Here is a 17,160-nt window from a genome sequence, read left to right on the forward strand (position 1 = left end):
TATATAAATTAAGCATGATGTAGTGATGTAGAATAAGGGGTGGAATGTCATGGTTTTATATTTTTTTTTGTTTTGGTTTGGTTCTCAGTATTCCGCATCAATACATCATGTAGTATACTGGGAGTTAAAGTGTTAATGCTCCAATTCCAGGCACCTATCCCTATACGTTACAGAAGTCATGGGATCTGACCCTTCCGGGTGGGGCGGTCTCTTACTGCCTGGCAGTGGGTGCTGGAGGGTGCTTTCCTGGCCGTTCCAAGCTTTTCAGGTTTGAATCGGTATCGGGAACTCTCTCTCTTCCTGTTTTATTTGATTTTATTAGTCTCAATTTCAATCAGATTGTATTATATTGTGTTATCTTGCATTCCGATATCATAATTAGTAAAATAAGTTTTCCTCCATAGATTGTTGCCGCTGTTTTTTTTGTTTTCCTCCCTTCCTTCCCATTTTGTGGGCTGGGAAGGGGAGGGCAGGGGTCTACCGCCCCCCTGTCACGGGTGTAGATTGATCTCGTTAACTCCGTGACAAGGAGATATCTACAACAGTGGAGACAACCAACTTCTTTAAAATTTCCCTTCTTTGTGCTGGCCGCAATTCTGAGCCAAAAGGCTCAGCTGCAGCCATCAACATTACAGATGAATGAAATGAGCTGAGGAGGATCCCAACCATGCAATGCCACTGTGTGTTACAGATTGCTCACTAGCAGGTTCAGTGCAAACAAAACATGTACTTCAGGGAATGGTATTTCCAATTTGGCAGATGAAGATTTTAATTTCAGTTTAAGTGAAATGATGTGAGAATTCACTGCAATGTTTTTCTCCCTTGGTGATAAAAAAGACAAGAGTAGCCAAAGCAATTCCTCCACACCTACCAGGTACTCCCAAAGCTCTGCCCATAGAACCCGTGACCCATCCAACGATTTGGGCAAAGACAGGGTCACCAATGGAACTGTGAATACTCGGAGGATAGCCATCAGGGCATGACTCCACTCCTTCCTCTGTTAGGTGATCCCCTCCTTTCCACACACAGACATAGTTTTGGGTCGCCCTGTCTGCAGAAACAACTGATACTTGTCCTGGTTCCTTCTTAAAAAATAGAAATTGGACAGAAACTGTACCTGCTGCCTCCAACAGAAAGACAGAATGGCTCTTGTACTCAGTACAGAGCTAAAACTGAAGCTAGATCTTTTGTAACCCCTTATCCAAAGATGGACTGGGTCCAGTTTGGGTTTTGTCTTTTAATCAATGTTACCCTTGCTGTGAGAGTTTGTGTCTCTGTGATGAAGGTCTCAGAAGGTCTCTGTCCACCTCTATTATCAGCAGAATATGCTACTGTCATACACTCTTCATAGGGACTATATTTGAGCAGATAATAATTTCTCATTATTAATATGTTACACCACAGCTTCCTCCTGTGCCTTTCCCTCCCTGTGGGTAATTTCACCTCTGGATTTTTGAAGCAACAAAAATCTCAGTTCCTTGAAGGACAACTTTTGAGAAATGTGGCAATGTGCATTAAAAAACAGAGAAACTAGAACTGATAAGCGTGGTATTAAAACAAGAATCCCGCTGATACACTGTCCTCAGGGGACGGCCTTTCACTTCTTATATTCCAATTTTCTCTTCCTCTGACAAAATCTGAATTGATGATAAGCAACTGAGAGTCCATGACATCATAGCTGTTTTTTACCACTCTGCAAGCTTCAGCCCGAAGTGAAGAATTTTTTTTTCTTCGAGCTTCAGGCTTTTTGAAGTTTGAATAGGAAAGCAGAGGCAGCATGTCTTTAATACATTGAAAGGAAATGTGCATTTATACAGTTTGATAGCTCCCAATTAGTTTTGTAATATTTATACAATGCCCAAAGCCTTGCCAGATCCTTTTCTGTAAATATAAATGGATGCATAAACGAGACCTTCCTTCTGAAGTAAGAACAACACGCACAATTTGAACAGAAATGTTCTCATCTAGAAGGCTGACTGAAGATTAACATCTCTTTTTAAAGTATAGATTTTTTGGTCACTCCTCACTCAGGGCCATGCAAGCATATCTGCATCTGTGAAAGGGCACTTTCTGGCACCACCAGTGCTTGCAAATCCACACATTTCTCACATAACTATTTTTCCCTAAAAATAAAAAATAAAAACAAGCAAACAAAACCTGACTTTCCCAATGGAAGCCTTGAAAACAGCACTGCATCTTCCCGTTAGTTGGTCTTATAGTCAACAGCTCTACAGTATTTGTAATTGCCAGCTTGCTATGGAAGTGTTTCATAGAAGAGCAGATTTGTGTGCTAACACGCATCCAGAACACGTGTAAACTTGCACATGCAATTTTAATGCTGAGTGCTAATACAGGAATTAGCATTTCCAGCTAGGTAAACTATGCATCCATTCAGAATGCCCAGCAGCGTGCTGATGCTGCCATCAAGCGGATGGCCCATCTACACAACACTGAATCTTAAATGACTTCCACAAGCAGTAAAGATAAATGTATTTTGGAGTCATACAAAAGGTTTTGGTAGTTTCTTAACCATACAGACAAATGTCTGCACTTTAAAGCCAGTAAATTATGCAGATGCAGCTTAATGCAACAGATTCCTGGAGGCACTCAAGGCCGGGCTGCCCTGGGCAGCCTGAGTTGGTGGGGATCAGCCCTGCCCAGGGCAGGGGTTGGAGCTAAGTGGGCTTTAAAGTCCCCCTCAACCCAAGCTATTCTGTGATTCCATGATTCTGTGATTTAAATGTAACCACAGCCAGAATCTCTGGCAACCTTCAGTTGCTGTAATAATAAAGAGGAAATCTATTTGCACACACATCGCACACACAACGATGTGACAGTTAAAATTCCAAATTATGGCAGATGTTTAGATACCTAGAGGTAGCAAAGGTGGCCTGGTTCCATTCAAACTGAAGGTAAGAATGGGACTCCAAGGAGCTTAGTCCTTGTCATGAGATGAAAAGAATGTTCAACATCTAAAAGCTGAAAAAAAATCAACTTCAGTTGTCTATCAACTGCTGGCCGAAAGCTCAGTTATGTTCCAAAAGCAAACATCATCTGCTTCACACAATTTCTGGCCAAAAAAAAAAAGAAAGAAAGCAGACTAACAGCATTCTTCCAGTGTTCTACAGCAAAGTTTATCAAAGCTGAAATTTTTACAGCCGTCCCCCATTGAATATAGAAAAGCTGCTCACTGAGACAGTTGAGTTCTCTTAGCTTGAAAGGGCTGCTTAAATCACTGTCCTTGAAACACATCAGTTTTAAGGAACAAATGAACGTTATGCTTTTAATAGCATTTATTTCCTGACTCAGGTAATCTAAATATTTTTCAAGCTTTTGAAGGGACAGAAGAATAAAATTTTTGCCTGCCTTTACAAAGCCATTTTCTATACGGATGAGTGAAATATGGACCCTTTACCACAGCGCTCTTACGGAAGGGAAATAAATAAATAAATAGGTAATTGAAAATGGAGCTGCAGACAACACTCCCCTCTAGGGGAAGAGAAAGAATTTGCAATGCTCACTTCAGTGGCGTATCATTTGTAAACCACGTCAACAAAATAGAAGAGATAAGGCCTACCAAATCAAAGACAATCAGAATTATTAAGCTATTCCCCGCAGATAATATTGCCGTTTATGAAATCTATCTAAAGAGCACATTGTGTTCTTATGTTCAGGCAGAAAAGTTTTAATACTGCACGTTACAGAAGCATATTTATTGCAGTTCTACAGCAAAATATATCCTACCAACTCCTGACCTAGACTACAAATCATGGAATGCAACATGCAAAAAATTCAGTTCTCTTTATAAGTAAACACATTTATCATGAAAATATATGTACTGCCAAGTGCTAAAGCTGGAAGTTTGCTCAGCTGATAAAACTCGTCTATTTGGAAGTCAAATAAGAGGAGGGTCAACGTTGGCTCAGCTGCTCTCCTCCTCTTCATTCAGGCAGCCAGATGCGAGGTTGCAAAAGCAATTCTGGCATCTTTGTCAATGACAGCGGGACCAATCCTCCCGGCACAGATTACTCCTACGTACAGTCTGGGAAGCTCACAATTCCTCCTTGGAAATGAGGGGGATGAAGAGCTAAGGGAGGGTTGTCTCCACATTTCCAGATCCCGTGAGCCAAGTGAGTGGGGTAGGACCTGCAGAATACAAGGCTCATGCCCCAGCTGAGGTCCAGCATCCTCCACCAGCACACTGCTGCTGAGACAAGAAGCCCTGCGCCCAGCATCCTAATTTCTCAAGAAATGCCATTCTGGCAGCACTAAGCAGCCATATCTCTGTCAAGATCTGCTTAAGGGGCTAAGCACAGGTCACAGCCATGCCACACAGTCAGGTCAGGCTCTTCCACTGCCTCCTGGCACAGCACCACAACTGCTGATGAACTGCCCACCAAGACAGACCGTGATCCTGAAGGCAGCACAGCTCCCTGCATCTTATCACAGCAGCCTCTCAGCGTGAGTTTGAACAGAATAAGATGTACACTCTTTTATTTTTAAAAAGTTATTACTTGCAATAGTGGAAAGGAAGCTATTTAAAAAGCTTTGCGCTCCATTTCTTATCACATACAGCATGGTTAGTTGAAATTTATTTCCATACACATGCACACCCACACTGAATACTCTACACAAAAAGAAAAAAAAATTGTCTCATGTTTTTTAGGCTACAAAAGTATTCTGCATCTTCCTGTAGCCTACAAAAAAAACAAATCCCAAGAAGCCCTAACCTAACATTTTGAGAGTATCAGCAACACAAATCCCCAGGCTCTTCATAGAAGGGGGGTAAGGCTGCCTGAGGCCTCCTCATCCCTGCTGCTGCCACTTGGGTTATGAGCCAATAAAACAAGGTAGTCTGGTAAAGACATGTAACAGGACAACAAAAACATCTGAACCAAGCCCAAATGTTGCTGGAGCAGGGCAGCCTTCTCTCTGGTACACACACAGCCTGTGGCCCTGGTTTTACCACTCCCTGACAGAGCCACTTCCACGGAGCAGCTGAGAGGCAATGACAGCTTACCCAGGTCTTGTTCTGTTTCTTCAGGTGTCTCTGTTACTTGCTTAAAATCATCAGGAAATGCATCAGTGGCAGTCTTTGGGGGTGCACAAAGGTAGCCCTGGCTGCAGTGGGGCTGCTTTTAAGGCAACAGTTACCAACATTTCTTTTGAAACAGGTTTCTCCTATAGTTATTTTGACTTTGATTAATCTAAACATGTATGCATATCCTCACGTAGATTCAGGAGTTTATTGCTCTCAACAGTGACCTGAAAGGAGGTTGTGGCGAGGTGGGGATTGGTTCTTCTCCAATCCAACAGTGATAGGAAAAGAGGTAATGGCCTCAACTTGTGACAGGGGAGGTTCAGGTTGGATATTAGGGAGAATTTCTTCTCAGAAAGAGCAGTGATGCAGTGGCACAGGCTGCACAGGGAGGTGGTGCAGTCACTGTGTCTGAAGGTGTTGAAGAGCCACATGGATGTGGCACTGAGGGACATGGTCAGTGGGCATGGTGAGGGTGGGCTGATGGCTGGACTAGATGATCTGAGAGGTCTTTTCTAACCTTAGTGGTCATACAATTCTATTGCAGCAATCACTAATTCAGCAAAAAGCATGAGAAAAAACAGCAATATGTATAGCAGAAAAGAAAGTAAGCTTTTTTTCCTTCTTTTTAACATGACCTGTATCAGCTCTTAGCTTTTTCAGCAGTTGAGCAGTTACAAATGTGATTATCCAAAGCTGTAAGGATGTACTTAAGGATACCTTACATCTCCTAAATCTCTTTTCCTCTGTTCCATTCAAGGGAAGGGATTTAACAATAGGGTCAAATAACAAATAAGTAAATAATCAGGACCAGAACGCCTGAAATAAACCTTAAGAAGCTCTAGGTGCCTCCATACAGATGTGTAATTCCTGAGCCAAACAAACATTAATCACTCAAAGCCCCCCAAATGTCCACTAGCCCTAAACAGCCAGCCCCACATCAGGACCGGAGTGCTTAACTTCACCGGGGGGCAAGTTCTCAAAATCCTCATTTCAAGGCACCCTAGCACCTAATGCCAGGTCCCCAGCCACTCTGCTGGGACTTGTGCATCACTACAGGCTTCTATCAGACAAGCTTAGAGTAGTAGGCCTTTTCTTTCATCTCTTTTCAAGTGTTGTCTGTATGACTACACTCTCAGAGAAAACCCTTCTGAAGATACATGGAAGTCTTAATTACTACAGCCTAGTTACTTTTAATGAGCAAATCGCCATATACTGACATGGGATTTGGCCTGAGAAGAACTTCAGACAATCCTCTAATGTCATTGATATTATATATAATATCTAGGTTATGCAATGATGAAGCCTGACAGTATCCTCTAATCAGACGAGGAGCACAACCCTGAAGAACTCAGATGCCAATTTGCTCCTCTGACAGTGTACTGCCAGCTTTGTTTTCAGGAAAATACTTGCTAAAACAGCTCCTCAGTGCTTCTAGCATACTTCATTTATCCCTGTGATGATTTGCCTTTTAGAACAATTAGCAAAATAGAGAAAGTAATAACAAAAGCTTCAAGGGTTCAAACTGTAGTGCCCCAGAAGAAGATGCCAGTCTGTGTGGCCTTTGGGACAGTTCTGCAATTAGCACTTCAGCTACAAACACAAACAATAAGAGGGAACAGATCTGCACTAAAAAAGATGAACAGAATCATCGAATCTGTTGAGAGTATGTTTTTCACTTAATCAAAGGAAATATCTAAGTACCAGCAGTATTCAGAAGGTACAAATTAATTGGTATTTGTAGGCAGTGATTACGTTTTCCTCTTTTCTTGATATTCGTATCAATATGTGCGAATGACTGGTTGCATGGCTCCAGCATGGCTCTGCTGTGGGTGGGACAAGTGCCACGCTCCCCTCCTGAATTTGCAGATCTATCTGGGAAACTGCATAAGAACAAACGAATCCAGGGTATTACCTCATTGTGTACAGCAGAGTGCCATCATCCTCAAGGCGCAGAAGTTTGTTTGGTGTCGTCATGTTGTGAGCAATAGACTTCTTGCCATTGTGGAAAAAAGTGTCTGGCGTCCAGATTTTGCTGGCGAGCAGGTTGTTGAGAGGGAGACGCTGCATAGGTCCTTTGAATCGAAGCCTTTCGTCCTTCCAGCTTTGTCGGAAAAATACATCTATGGTGTATTCCTTGCACAAAGAAACAGGCAGGTTACCGTAGGGTCAGAGCACCAGTGATGATTCTGAAAATGACTTGAGCCAGTAAACACAAGTGAATCGGAAGCTATGTGCTAGAACTTACCATCTCTGTGTCTGACACGGGGCCAAAACTGGTAACATAGATGTCTGTTTTCACCTGAGTTATTCTCTCTGCAACAAATATAGACTCTGAGTCAGTAATTGCTTTAAGATGCAGTTCGTGCTTCTGATGCATTTCTCTTTTAACAACTTCTGAATCACTCCAAAATCCCCAAAAGCTTGAAATTAAGAAAATGTTTAAAGAGACATTTCATCCCTGATCAAATGCAAATATCAACCGTTGAGAGCCCAGGCTCTTTCCCTATGATCACTGGAAAGAAACAGGCACTTCAAGGTTGCAGTTCCCCTGACCTCACTTTTAACATTGGCCATAGGTTAAGTATGCCTTGGAAAGGTCTGTTGCCCTCCAGTTACCAGGCTGATTTGCTTGATGGCAGACATCTGTACTACAGTTGTTCAAAGTTAGGTGAAATTAGTTCTACTGCCCAGATTCTGAAGACTCAAGACTGAAGCCCAGAGGAGTGCCCTGAGGCTTCGAGGCCAAGAAACCTAGAGGCTGGCCTAGAGCCTTAGAGATCTAGAGGGAGGCCTAAACTAAAGGCCAAAAAGCCTATTGGTCACAAGGCTGACAAAGAAATCTTTAGACTATGAGGCCAAGCATGCTGCTAGGAATGCCAAGAGACAGCCTAAGAGTCCGCAGAGCAGAGGCCCAAAGGGAAACCTAGAGGACTATAGGCATAGCTTCCTAGAAATTTCAGAAGTTCATTACATAAGATGGGAGCACTGAGCCCTATTTTCAAGCATCTCTGTGTAAAGTGAGAGGAAAAGGAGAGAAAGGAATGAAAGCAATGTGTTGGTCTCATAAGAGAAAGGGGTGAGGGTAGTTGGATTAAAAAAGGGCCAGGAAGAAACATAACAGATGGTTTACACATGAGTAGAAGATGAGAGAAATCTGGAGGAAAGAGAACTGAGGGAGGGCTCAACAGGGTTAGGATGGCAAGTAACTACTCACATGTTACAGCTTTAAAATAGCTGCTGTAGAGGTTATTGAAATGATGTATCAATAGAGCTTTGCTGTAGCTGTCTAAATACAGGTGGTCTGGGGTTCTGTTTTTAACAGAGGTTCTTGTCACTGGCATAATTCTATACATGCTGACCAGCTAGGGAACCCTGCAGCAACCTGATAGCACCCTGTCTCGCTCACCTTAAAAAAGAGAGAAAAGAAACCCAAACTGTACTCAGTCGCAGAAAGTAGGCATCATACATGCTCTCCTCATTCAACTTAAATGACTCACACGACCAAAAGAAAAAGCCTTTAGTTACTCTTGTACAGAGCCCTGCTTGTCCAAAGACAAGTCTACTATCTGGGCCCTGTTTGGTTAATGAAACCCATCCCTCTTGTCAAGGCTCTGCTTAGAGACATGGTTTTGTGGGCAATACTGTTGGTACAGAGTAGTTGACTAGATGACCTAAGAGGTCTTTTCCAACCTCAGTGATTCCATGATTCCATGATTCTATGGGAGGGTGGCAGGGGGTCGCTGACCACCACCTGCACATTCACTGCCACAGCCACCCAGCTCTGCTACCTCCTAGTCCTGGTCGCAGCCGGTTGTCGTAGCCATCCAGCAGGCCATCCAAGATCCTGGTGAAGATGGTAATGTTATCATTGGTGTCCTCCTTTCCTGGTGCTGTCGGCGTTTGAGATAAGCTGTTTCATGCAAAAGAAAAGAGACTCATCAAAAGCAATGTCAGCATCATGGGGCGTCAGACTCGTGGAAACTTCATTACAAGAGTCTGCCCCCTCCCCTCTCATTTCACCTGCTCCTTGTTTTTTCCTGAAAGGAATACTGCAGAACGAAACCCACAGTTCTTCATTCCTCATCTCTCCTCTGCATTAATTAGTTTCCCTCCTTGTAGTATGCAAATAACAACAGCATGTAGTGGGCCTCATTCCATAAGATTTTGGCCAGGTTTGTTTTCTTCTGCTCTTGATCTGACCTCTTTATTTCAGTGAGTTACATAAAGAAGTATTTCAGATATTCACCTTCAAACCAGAAAAATATTACCATGTTTAATTCAAAACTTGTTTGCTCAGGTGCCCATGGCTCAGATCTGAAGCTAGCCTACAGAAAAGCACCTACAAGCACAACTGGAACTTGCACTTCTAAGACCATTTTATATTCATTCAAGAGAATCCTGTGGTTACTAATGTTTTGCTTACCTCAAGTTTATCAATAAAAATGCTTCACCTGCAGCAAGCAATGAGTACTTCTGCAGATGGAAAGCTTGCTCAGACTCAGTGTTTGATTCAAGTTTAAGTCTCTACTGAAATTGCCAACAAATGTTTCATCTGCTACAAAGGGCACATCACTCTGCTGATAACCACACCCCATCTTATGCACCCTGTCAAGGGACAGAGATCACTTACACTCAAACAATCTGAACTCAATGTGACCAAGTGACCCAGAAATTACAAAATAAGTAAAATCTACGTTTATTTACTAATAGTCAGCAGGGAAATAAATCTATAATTAAGTAGAGACTCTCAAAGCACTCCTCTGAATACAATGCCTTGCAGAGCATTTGTAAAATATGCATTATACTTACTTAGCAAAACTGGATTTATAAGAAAAATAAAGGACTTCAACCTGGTTTTCCCTCCACAAGGCTTACACTAACAGGACCTTGCTGACACCCATGTAAGTCACTCTTGGTGCAGACTGTTTGGGGACACAAGGTCTGCCTCATTCATGCTGGTGGTCACATAGCCCCTCCCAGTCAGACCCAGTCATGCATCTGTCCCCTAATACATCTTGTGTGCTTCTGCTGAAAAAAGAAAGGATTGCAAAGCCTCTCAGGAAAGGGGAGCAAGGAGTTAGTATGATTCCTAAAAACACCAAATCACAAGGAAACACTTGACCAGAAGTGATCCTCATAGCGCAGGGGATGTTGGCACTGAGGTAATGGATTTAAGTTGCACCAGGGGAAGTTCAGGCTGGCTATTAATGAAAAATTTCTTCTCAGAAAGAGCAGTGAGGCAGTGGCACAGGCTGCACAGGGAGGTGATGGTCACTGTTCCTGGAGGTGTTCAAGAACTGTGCGGATGCGGCACTGAGGAACGTGGTCAGTGGGCATGGTAGAGATGGGTTGATGGTTGGGGTAGATTATCTTAATGGTTTTTCCCAACCTTAATGATTCTATGATTCTATGATTCTGTGATTAAAGAGACATTAAACATCCTGCCTGATATGCAAAAAGCCATTCAAAACAAATACTATACTGTTTGTCAATCATAATCGAATAAGCTCACTACTGAGTGTTACAAGCGGCAGTCTAACAAAAAAAGGACAGGAGATGAAATTTTCACAGATTCTTCAGCTATCCTAACTAATGCTTTGGTAAAAACACTATTTAAAACTTTTCTCATTTCTTTTTAGCCTTTTTTTCACAAGAAAGAGACATGCATCATGCTGTCTCCCTGTTCCACTGCATCAATGTAGGAATGCATTCCCACTTTCCAATGCACGTGACAGAGAGGCAGAGAGATCAAACTTCATTTCATTTCCACAAGTTTCATGAGAAGCAGTGACTAGACAAGGGGAGAGCGATCTAAATTAATGCCTCATTAAGTAAAAATGTGAGGTCAGCAGCCATCTATTCCCTCTGGCTTGCTGACTGGGCCAGTCAGCACGTATGTAGCTCAAAAACAGCCTCAGCAAAACCAGCCCACCTCCTATCCGCTAATTAAGAGATACAGAAGAGATTTGCAGGCAATTAGGAAAGATACAGAGAGAAATGGACTGCAGAGGTAAAAGACAGGTGGTGCAATGGGCGATGGGAACAAGGGATGGCAAATATGGAGCAGGGATTATTGTAAAGGTATGGTGCCAGGCACGTAGCATACAAAGCTTCACTAGTTTCTCTGCTCTTGAAAAAGCTTGTTATTTTTAGTGCTCACATCTGAATTCAACACCAATTGAGCTCAGAGAGAAGATTTCCATTGAACTCTTTTTGTAGGGATGGGAAAAAATACAACTAGTTCTCATAACCTCTCCTATAATGCAAGTAATTGATGGTGCTTCATTCTGTCTTGGCTATAGACATTTCACCACAACACTATACACACCCTAAATACTGAAATATGTGTATAGTTTTGTATAGTTGACAAGAAAAGCTAATTAATAGATAAAAAAGCTGGGGAAGTGACTAGGATGAAGACTCATAAAAAGTCAGCACTTCATCTGCAAAACAGCAATCCAATTTAGATTTGGCAGATCACTTTACCCGAAAAAGACGGCATCTGATGCTGACTTTCAGAGAAATGTCAGTATTGTGTGAAGTTCTGTCTGTAGATGGATTACTGTTTGCCATTAATGCAAATGTTGCTTTTTATTTCACAGAAAAGTTAGCATTTTTTGTGTATCCTGAGATTGCTTATGAAATAGCAATTCCCATTTTGGTGTAAAAGCTGAGGTTGCCTTTTACAACGTAAGAGCTTTAAGATTGTACTGGCAAAGTTACATACGTTGTTTTATAATAGATACTATAGCTCTACGAGTAGCGAGAACACAGGTAATATCTTAAACCAATTATTTCCACATGCATGAAGACTAGGTTTTATCAAAAAAATTGGTAGCTAAGCACATTATCTTCTTGTTGCAACCAAAAATGTTTTTAAGAGAATGTTTTCAGCTATGGAGTAAAAATAAACCTAGGAAAGAACCTTAGAAGATGCTAAGAAAATTCAAAGATAACTAAATTTAAAGCTTGTTACTGAACATAAACTAAACCAACCAGGAATACTTCTCATTACATTTATTTAATATTGCAGTTTCACGGTGACTGAAAAAATCAGACGCTACAGAAAGAGCCATCAGAGTAAAATCCACTAACTCTAAAAAAGCTCAGCTACCTCTTCTGATGAGTTCATCGCTTACCATTTTAATCATTGCCTTTTTGCCATCTAGTCAAAATCATGTCATGTTCTATTCATAGTTCTGTTGTAATAAGAGCAAAACAGATTACAGATACTTCACAATTTTCCCCAAACAATTTTTTTTAAGTGAGATACACTAAAGAAGTAACTGTGGAGTACTTTGTGATTGAAAGCTGCATTTTTTCTCTCTAAGAATAAAGTTTCCAAGAACTTGCTTCAATTGGATTAGGAATTATACCAGGCCTCAAGACAAATCAGCAGTTTATGTAGAAGATGGTGGAGAATCCATTTGCACACTTCTGGATACTGTCAGCTGGCCAGATATCAAAGGAAATACATTCATTTCTCTAAGTGAGCATCTCACCATCCCTTTGTTACCGATTCTTGAGATCTGAAAATGCTGATATTGTTTCGTGAATTTGTGCACCAAAAACTCAATTCTTCCACAAAAGATCAGAATATGGGAGAGGGCTGATTGAAAATAATGAAATTTCAATGGTCCTTGAGATTTTTTAAGAATAATGTAATTTTTTTTATTCACCAAGGTCTGTTTTTCACAGCCTTCTAAGTACAAGCCTTCTGTGAGCATTGTGATGAAAGCCTGTTTCCCGTGGGGTAACATTTTATCACCTTCATCCCCTTGTACCTTAACATCCATTTCAGCACCTCCCAACACCCCCTGTGCTTCCAGGCTGCCAAAATGCAGGCTTATAGGGAGCTTTCTGCTGGGCAGAAGGGTGACCCTCCACCTGCCTCCTCTCAGCATTTATAGCAAACCCGTTTTTCCATTTGTTGAATTGGGCTGATGGGTTCATAAAGTTATCTGGAGCCACTGAAGAAAGAAAAAACAGAATACAAAACATAAATGGATGAGCACAACCATGTAAGCATATGATAATTTACAGAAAATTAGTCTTAAAAATATGAGGAAGAGCTCCCTAGCATCTGTGACTACTCAGCAAGGCGTAAACCAGCAGAACTAGCTGCTCAGTGCTGCAGAGACCAATGTGAAGTAAATGCCACGGGCTGAAGGGGAGGTATGCTTAGCCTAAATAGCAGGATTATGTTCTCAGTGATAAGGGCAGTGAGCTAGTGGGAAAGTATGTGAAACCACCAAGCTGCCACAGCAAGAGTCTCACCATGAGCAGAGACGTGTTGCGTTGGCTACAGCTACGTTTAATTGCAATCTTCTGCTTCCCATGTTTCTACAATTGCAAATATTATTAGCAGATGGTAGCTGATCTGTGGTTACACCAACAACATCCGTCCCTGCTGGTTCAGCTCTCGGACATATTCCTGAAACTGTATGACAAAATGCAAGCATGCGCAGGGAGCGTGTGCTGCCAGCACGTCAAGAGGGATGTCCATGGGTGGCCTGCGGCTGGCAACGAAGAGCCAATGTGCAGCAGGGAGGGCCGGCATGGGGCCAGGCATGTGGGACATCTTCCTGCTCATCCACAGCAGTCACCCATCCTGACAGCCCACATAGGGCAGGGTGCTCTGCAGTGCCACTGCACCCCTCAGCCAGGACAGGATCCTACCCATGGGGTGCTCCCCAAGGTGCTCTGCCTCACCACGGATCACCACATCACCACAGTAATCTTGCAGAAACTCAAATCCAAATATTCTGTTTTTCCTCCGACCTGATGGCAGGAGAGCACCCACCTCCTGCTTGCTACTGGCAGCATGATCCTACAGACCTTGCAGACATGAAACACGACTGAATTCAATGCAACCTTTCATGTCAAACGGATGGAAGAAATCAGATTCTCATCCCATCTGAAAACATGCTTCACAATTATAATTTATTTCTAATGATTCAAATTACTGCCTAAGTGCTACAGGCTTTAACTTCTGGTTAGCCCTGAATTGGTCAGGCAGCGGGACTTGATGATCTTAGTAGGTCCTTTCCACCTGAGCTATTCTATTATATTCTAGTTTAGTCTGGTCTACTCTATTCCAAATATTCACCTTCAAGACAACTATCTTGAAATACTTCAGTAGCGTATCTTATCCTTACTGCATTATGCAACTCAATGCAAGGTTGAAATCACAGAAGCCTGAAAAAGCCTCAACCTGTGCTGGACTCGTTATGTGGAGTGGGGTCATAAAACTGTTAGGCAATGAGAATGGGGGTGTCGCGTACTCTTCTCCTTTAACCCATGTCTTGGAAGTTTGATTCAGTGACTTTTCTTTAAATAACTTCTACAACAATGCCTACAACCTTTCTTTCTCTACAGCCTACTGATGGGGATAGCACTCAATAGTCATTCCACATTTATGTTAACCGTTAATCACAGACTTTTGCTGAGATTTCTGAAGTAGCCTAGGAGACTGAGATACATAATTTCTATTTATTTTACCAGGCATTGTGCATCAGAATCCCCAAAGGTGGCTTTGGCTATGTCAGCAAACACTGTATTTATGATTTAATATAATCATGGAATGACTACGGAGAACTGTAGACAAATCTCTGCCCTCATCTGTAATGCCCTACTGTATTTTGTGTCTAATTTGTGGCCATTTGACCAATCGCTTTTGTTTAGCACACTGCTAAAAGCACTGAAATGTAGCAGGGCAATTCAAACGTGGATGAAGCTAATAAAAAATAATCTGATAGCAACAGCAAGTATTACCAGTATTAGATTCTGGATCGTAGCAGTTAATAAAGCAGCCTACATGCAAATTGTACCGCTCTGTCCTGAAGAGTCAGTCCCAAAGCACTTAGCAAATTACACTCTGAAACTGCTCCTGCCTCTGAAACAGAAGCGCTGGAGCATCCTCTGTCTTTTGAGCAGGGTCAAAATTCAGCCCTAAGGCAGCGTGTGAGTGGTGCAGTGAATTGGAGCTGCTTATCTCTGCAGGCCCTGACTAAAATTACGAGATCAGAAATTGGGGGGTGGGAGGGCAGTTACATGACGATCTCATTTTAGTGCACAGCAGCACTAAAACAAAAACAAGTGTCCTAGATTCCCCTAGCTGTCCTTCTCTGACAGGTTATGGGCCATGAGGATACCTACTTGGGCCTGGGATTCAGTGTTTACCTGGGAGTTGAAAGGGCGAGTTAGGCCCTCTGTTCTGCAGTAGTGCATATCTGTTCTTCTCTTAGAGGAGTAATGCAGTTACAAGGTATACAAATCCCGCACCAAAAAGGTCTTGCCAAACTACTGCAGTTGAAACCTTCTGTTGGGATGAAGGAAGGTCAGGAAGGGTTACAGCCCACACAATTTTCTCAGTGTGAGAATACTTTGTTAAATCCCTGCCATGCCAAGACAAGGGACAACCAGTCCCACGCTGGGACAGTCTTAGTCCTCTCCATTTCTACTAGAAAGCCCAGTGGGAGTTTTGTCCTAGGCTGCAGTGAAAGCAGGCCCCAGCTTTTCCAAGATGCCTACAGTGGACTGCAGCTCTTTGCCCTCCCTGCGGTGTGCAGGTCTGCAGCTGCTCAGACACAGCACCGTGCTCACTGTAGGACTGCACAAGGCACACGCTGAAGAGAGGGCTCAGTCCTGTTTACAGTACAGACAGACATCTTTCAAATTCTGGTCTTTCTTCCAGTTCCAATCTGGAAAAAAAACATTTTAATTGAAACCAGAAGCTGATTTGCATCTCCATTTTGTACCTTCTTCTAGCAAGGCACTGATGGGCATGCTTGTGAATCAGCACACGGGGAGGATTCATTTCTTTCTTCTAGTGAAATCATAAATAATTGTTCTCCTCCACACAAAAAAAAAAAAAAAAAAAAAAAAAAGAAACCAACCTACGTTTCCAGGGCACTTGCTAAATGTTTTTCAGTGGCACATCCTTATTTTGAAAAGTCCATAAGATCTCTAGGTTTAGGAGAAATTGATAGCTAGGGGGTTTCTGCTTTTCTGTTTATTGAAGAACAGTCGTAGGAGTATTTCACAATATAGTTTTCTGAATGTCACCGTCAAGACAGCATCTACAGCAAAATCAGGAAACGGAATTCCTTGTTACACGCTTCTGAGAAATGCAATTTCTGGTTATCTCAGCAAGTTTCCAACTCAGCTGTCCCTCCGAGCTGTCCCAGTGCTGGAGTCTGCCCCCAGCCGAGAGCACACCCTGTGTCCCTGCTGTGCAGCACTGCCTGTGCTGTGCCTTGCTCAGATCACTCAGGCCCCGTCCAAGCTCTCCACGTCTCCCCCCAAGCCCTCCTACAGAAGCAGTATGAGATGCTGAGGTGGAGCAGGAAAGCAACCCACCCCCCTTCTCCCAACACCGCTATGTTCAGATCAAAAGCAAAGCTTGCTTGTTTTGTTCTGCTGCTCCACACTGCATGGAGCCAAAGCTTTTCAATTCCTTCCAAAAGCCACAGCAAAAATCCAAACGTAATTGGCAACTTACCCGAAGCGGCCGGCTAAACTCATGGAGACGCAGAAGAGGAAGAAGTTTTTGATCATGATAAAGCCAGAGACCGTTCCATTGTCCATTCCAGAGGAGATGCGTAACGCAGGTGGTTGCTTGGGGGAAGGTGCAGCTGCTCACTTTGGTCTCACTCTGCAACAATGCAAAAGGGAGAAATTATCACAGGTCGGAGCAGCAGGACGGCCGGGCTCAGCCAACACCACGTCTTCTGCTCCTTGTGTTTCTCACAAACTTATGGAGGCTTATGTAAACATCAGCTGTTTATGTAAAATTCTATACTGGCAAGGACATGCTTTACCTTCTGCTGACAGCAAACTGCAAAACAGGGAAAATTCTTGGTGGCCCACTTTTCCTTTCCATTCGTTCGTCACCGAAGGCATAGTCACCATTTTCCATGCGCCGCTTCCGACCCTTTCCCCATCTCGACAACTTCCCCACGTCTGCAAACCCAGGGCTGTATGCAGCCTCCGCATCCCCGTGCTCCGTCGCAATCTTTTCCCATTAACTACCCGGCTTCCCTTTCCAAAATCCCAGTGAAAATGCCAAGAAACACCTACTGCTTCTTGGAATCCACGCTGCTGATGCACGGCTTCGA

General features: G+C 42.8%; 1 protein-coding gene across 3 annotated transcripts in view; it reads right to left on the reverse strand.

The window, feature by feature from the left end:
* Window positions 1–17,160, reverse strand: part of GABRA5 (gamma-aminobutyric acid type A receptor alpha5 subunit) — a 63,438-nt gene that overhangs the window by 46,025 nt on the left and 253 nt on the right. The window contains exons 1-5 of one of the 3 annotated variants that reach the window (XM_010727540.2): window positions 17,123–17,159; window positions 16,545–16,697; window positions 8,830–8,951; window positions 7,287–7,354; window positions 6,954–7,174 (exon numbers count right to left, since the gene is read on the reverse strand). In XM_010727540.2, the coding sequence (XP_010725842.1) occupies window positions 6,954–7,174; window positions 7,287–7,354; window positions 8,830–8,951; window positions 16,545–16,630 (497 nt within the window). In that variant the 5' untranslated portion in view covers window positions 16,631–16,697; window positions 17,123–17,159. Of the gene's footprint in view, window positions 1–6,953; window positions 7,175–7,286; window positions 7,355–8,829; window positions 8,952–16,544; window positions 16,698–16,863; window positions 17,102–17,122; window position 17,160 lie in introns of those variants that run through there. The other 2 variants (XM_010727534.2, XM_010727527.2) reach the window with 2 other exon arrangements.

Source organism: Meleagris gallopavo, chromosome 1 (genome assembly GCF_000146605.3).
Source record: "Meleagris gallopavo isolate NT-WF06-2002-E0010 breed Aviagen turkey brand Nicholas breeding stock chromosome 1, Turkey_5.1, whole genome shotgun sequence".
In the NCBI taxonomy this organism is placed as follows: Eukaryota; Metazoa; Chordata; class Aves; order Galliformes; family Phasianidae; genus Meleagris; species Meleagris gallopavo.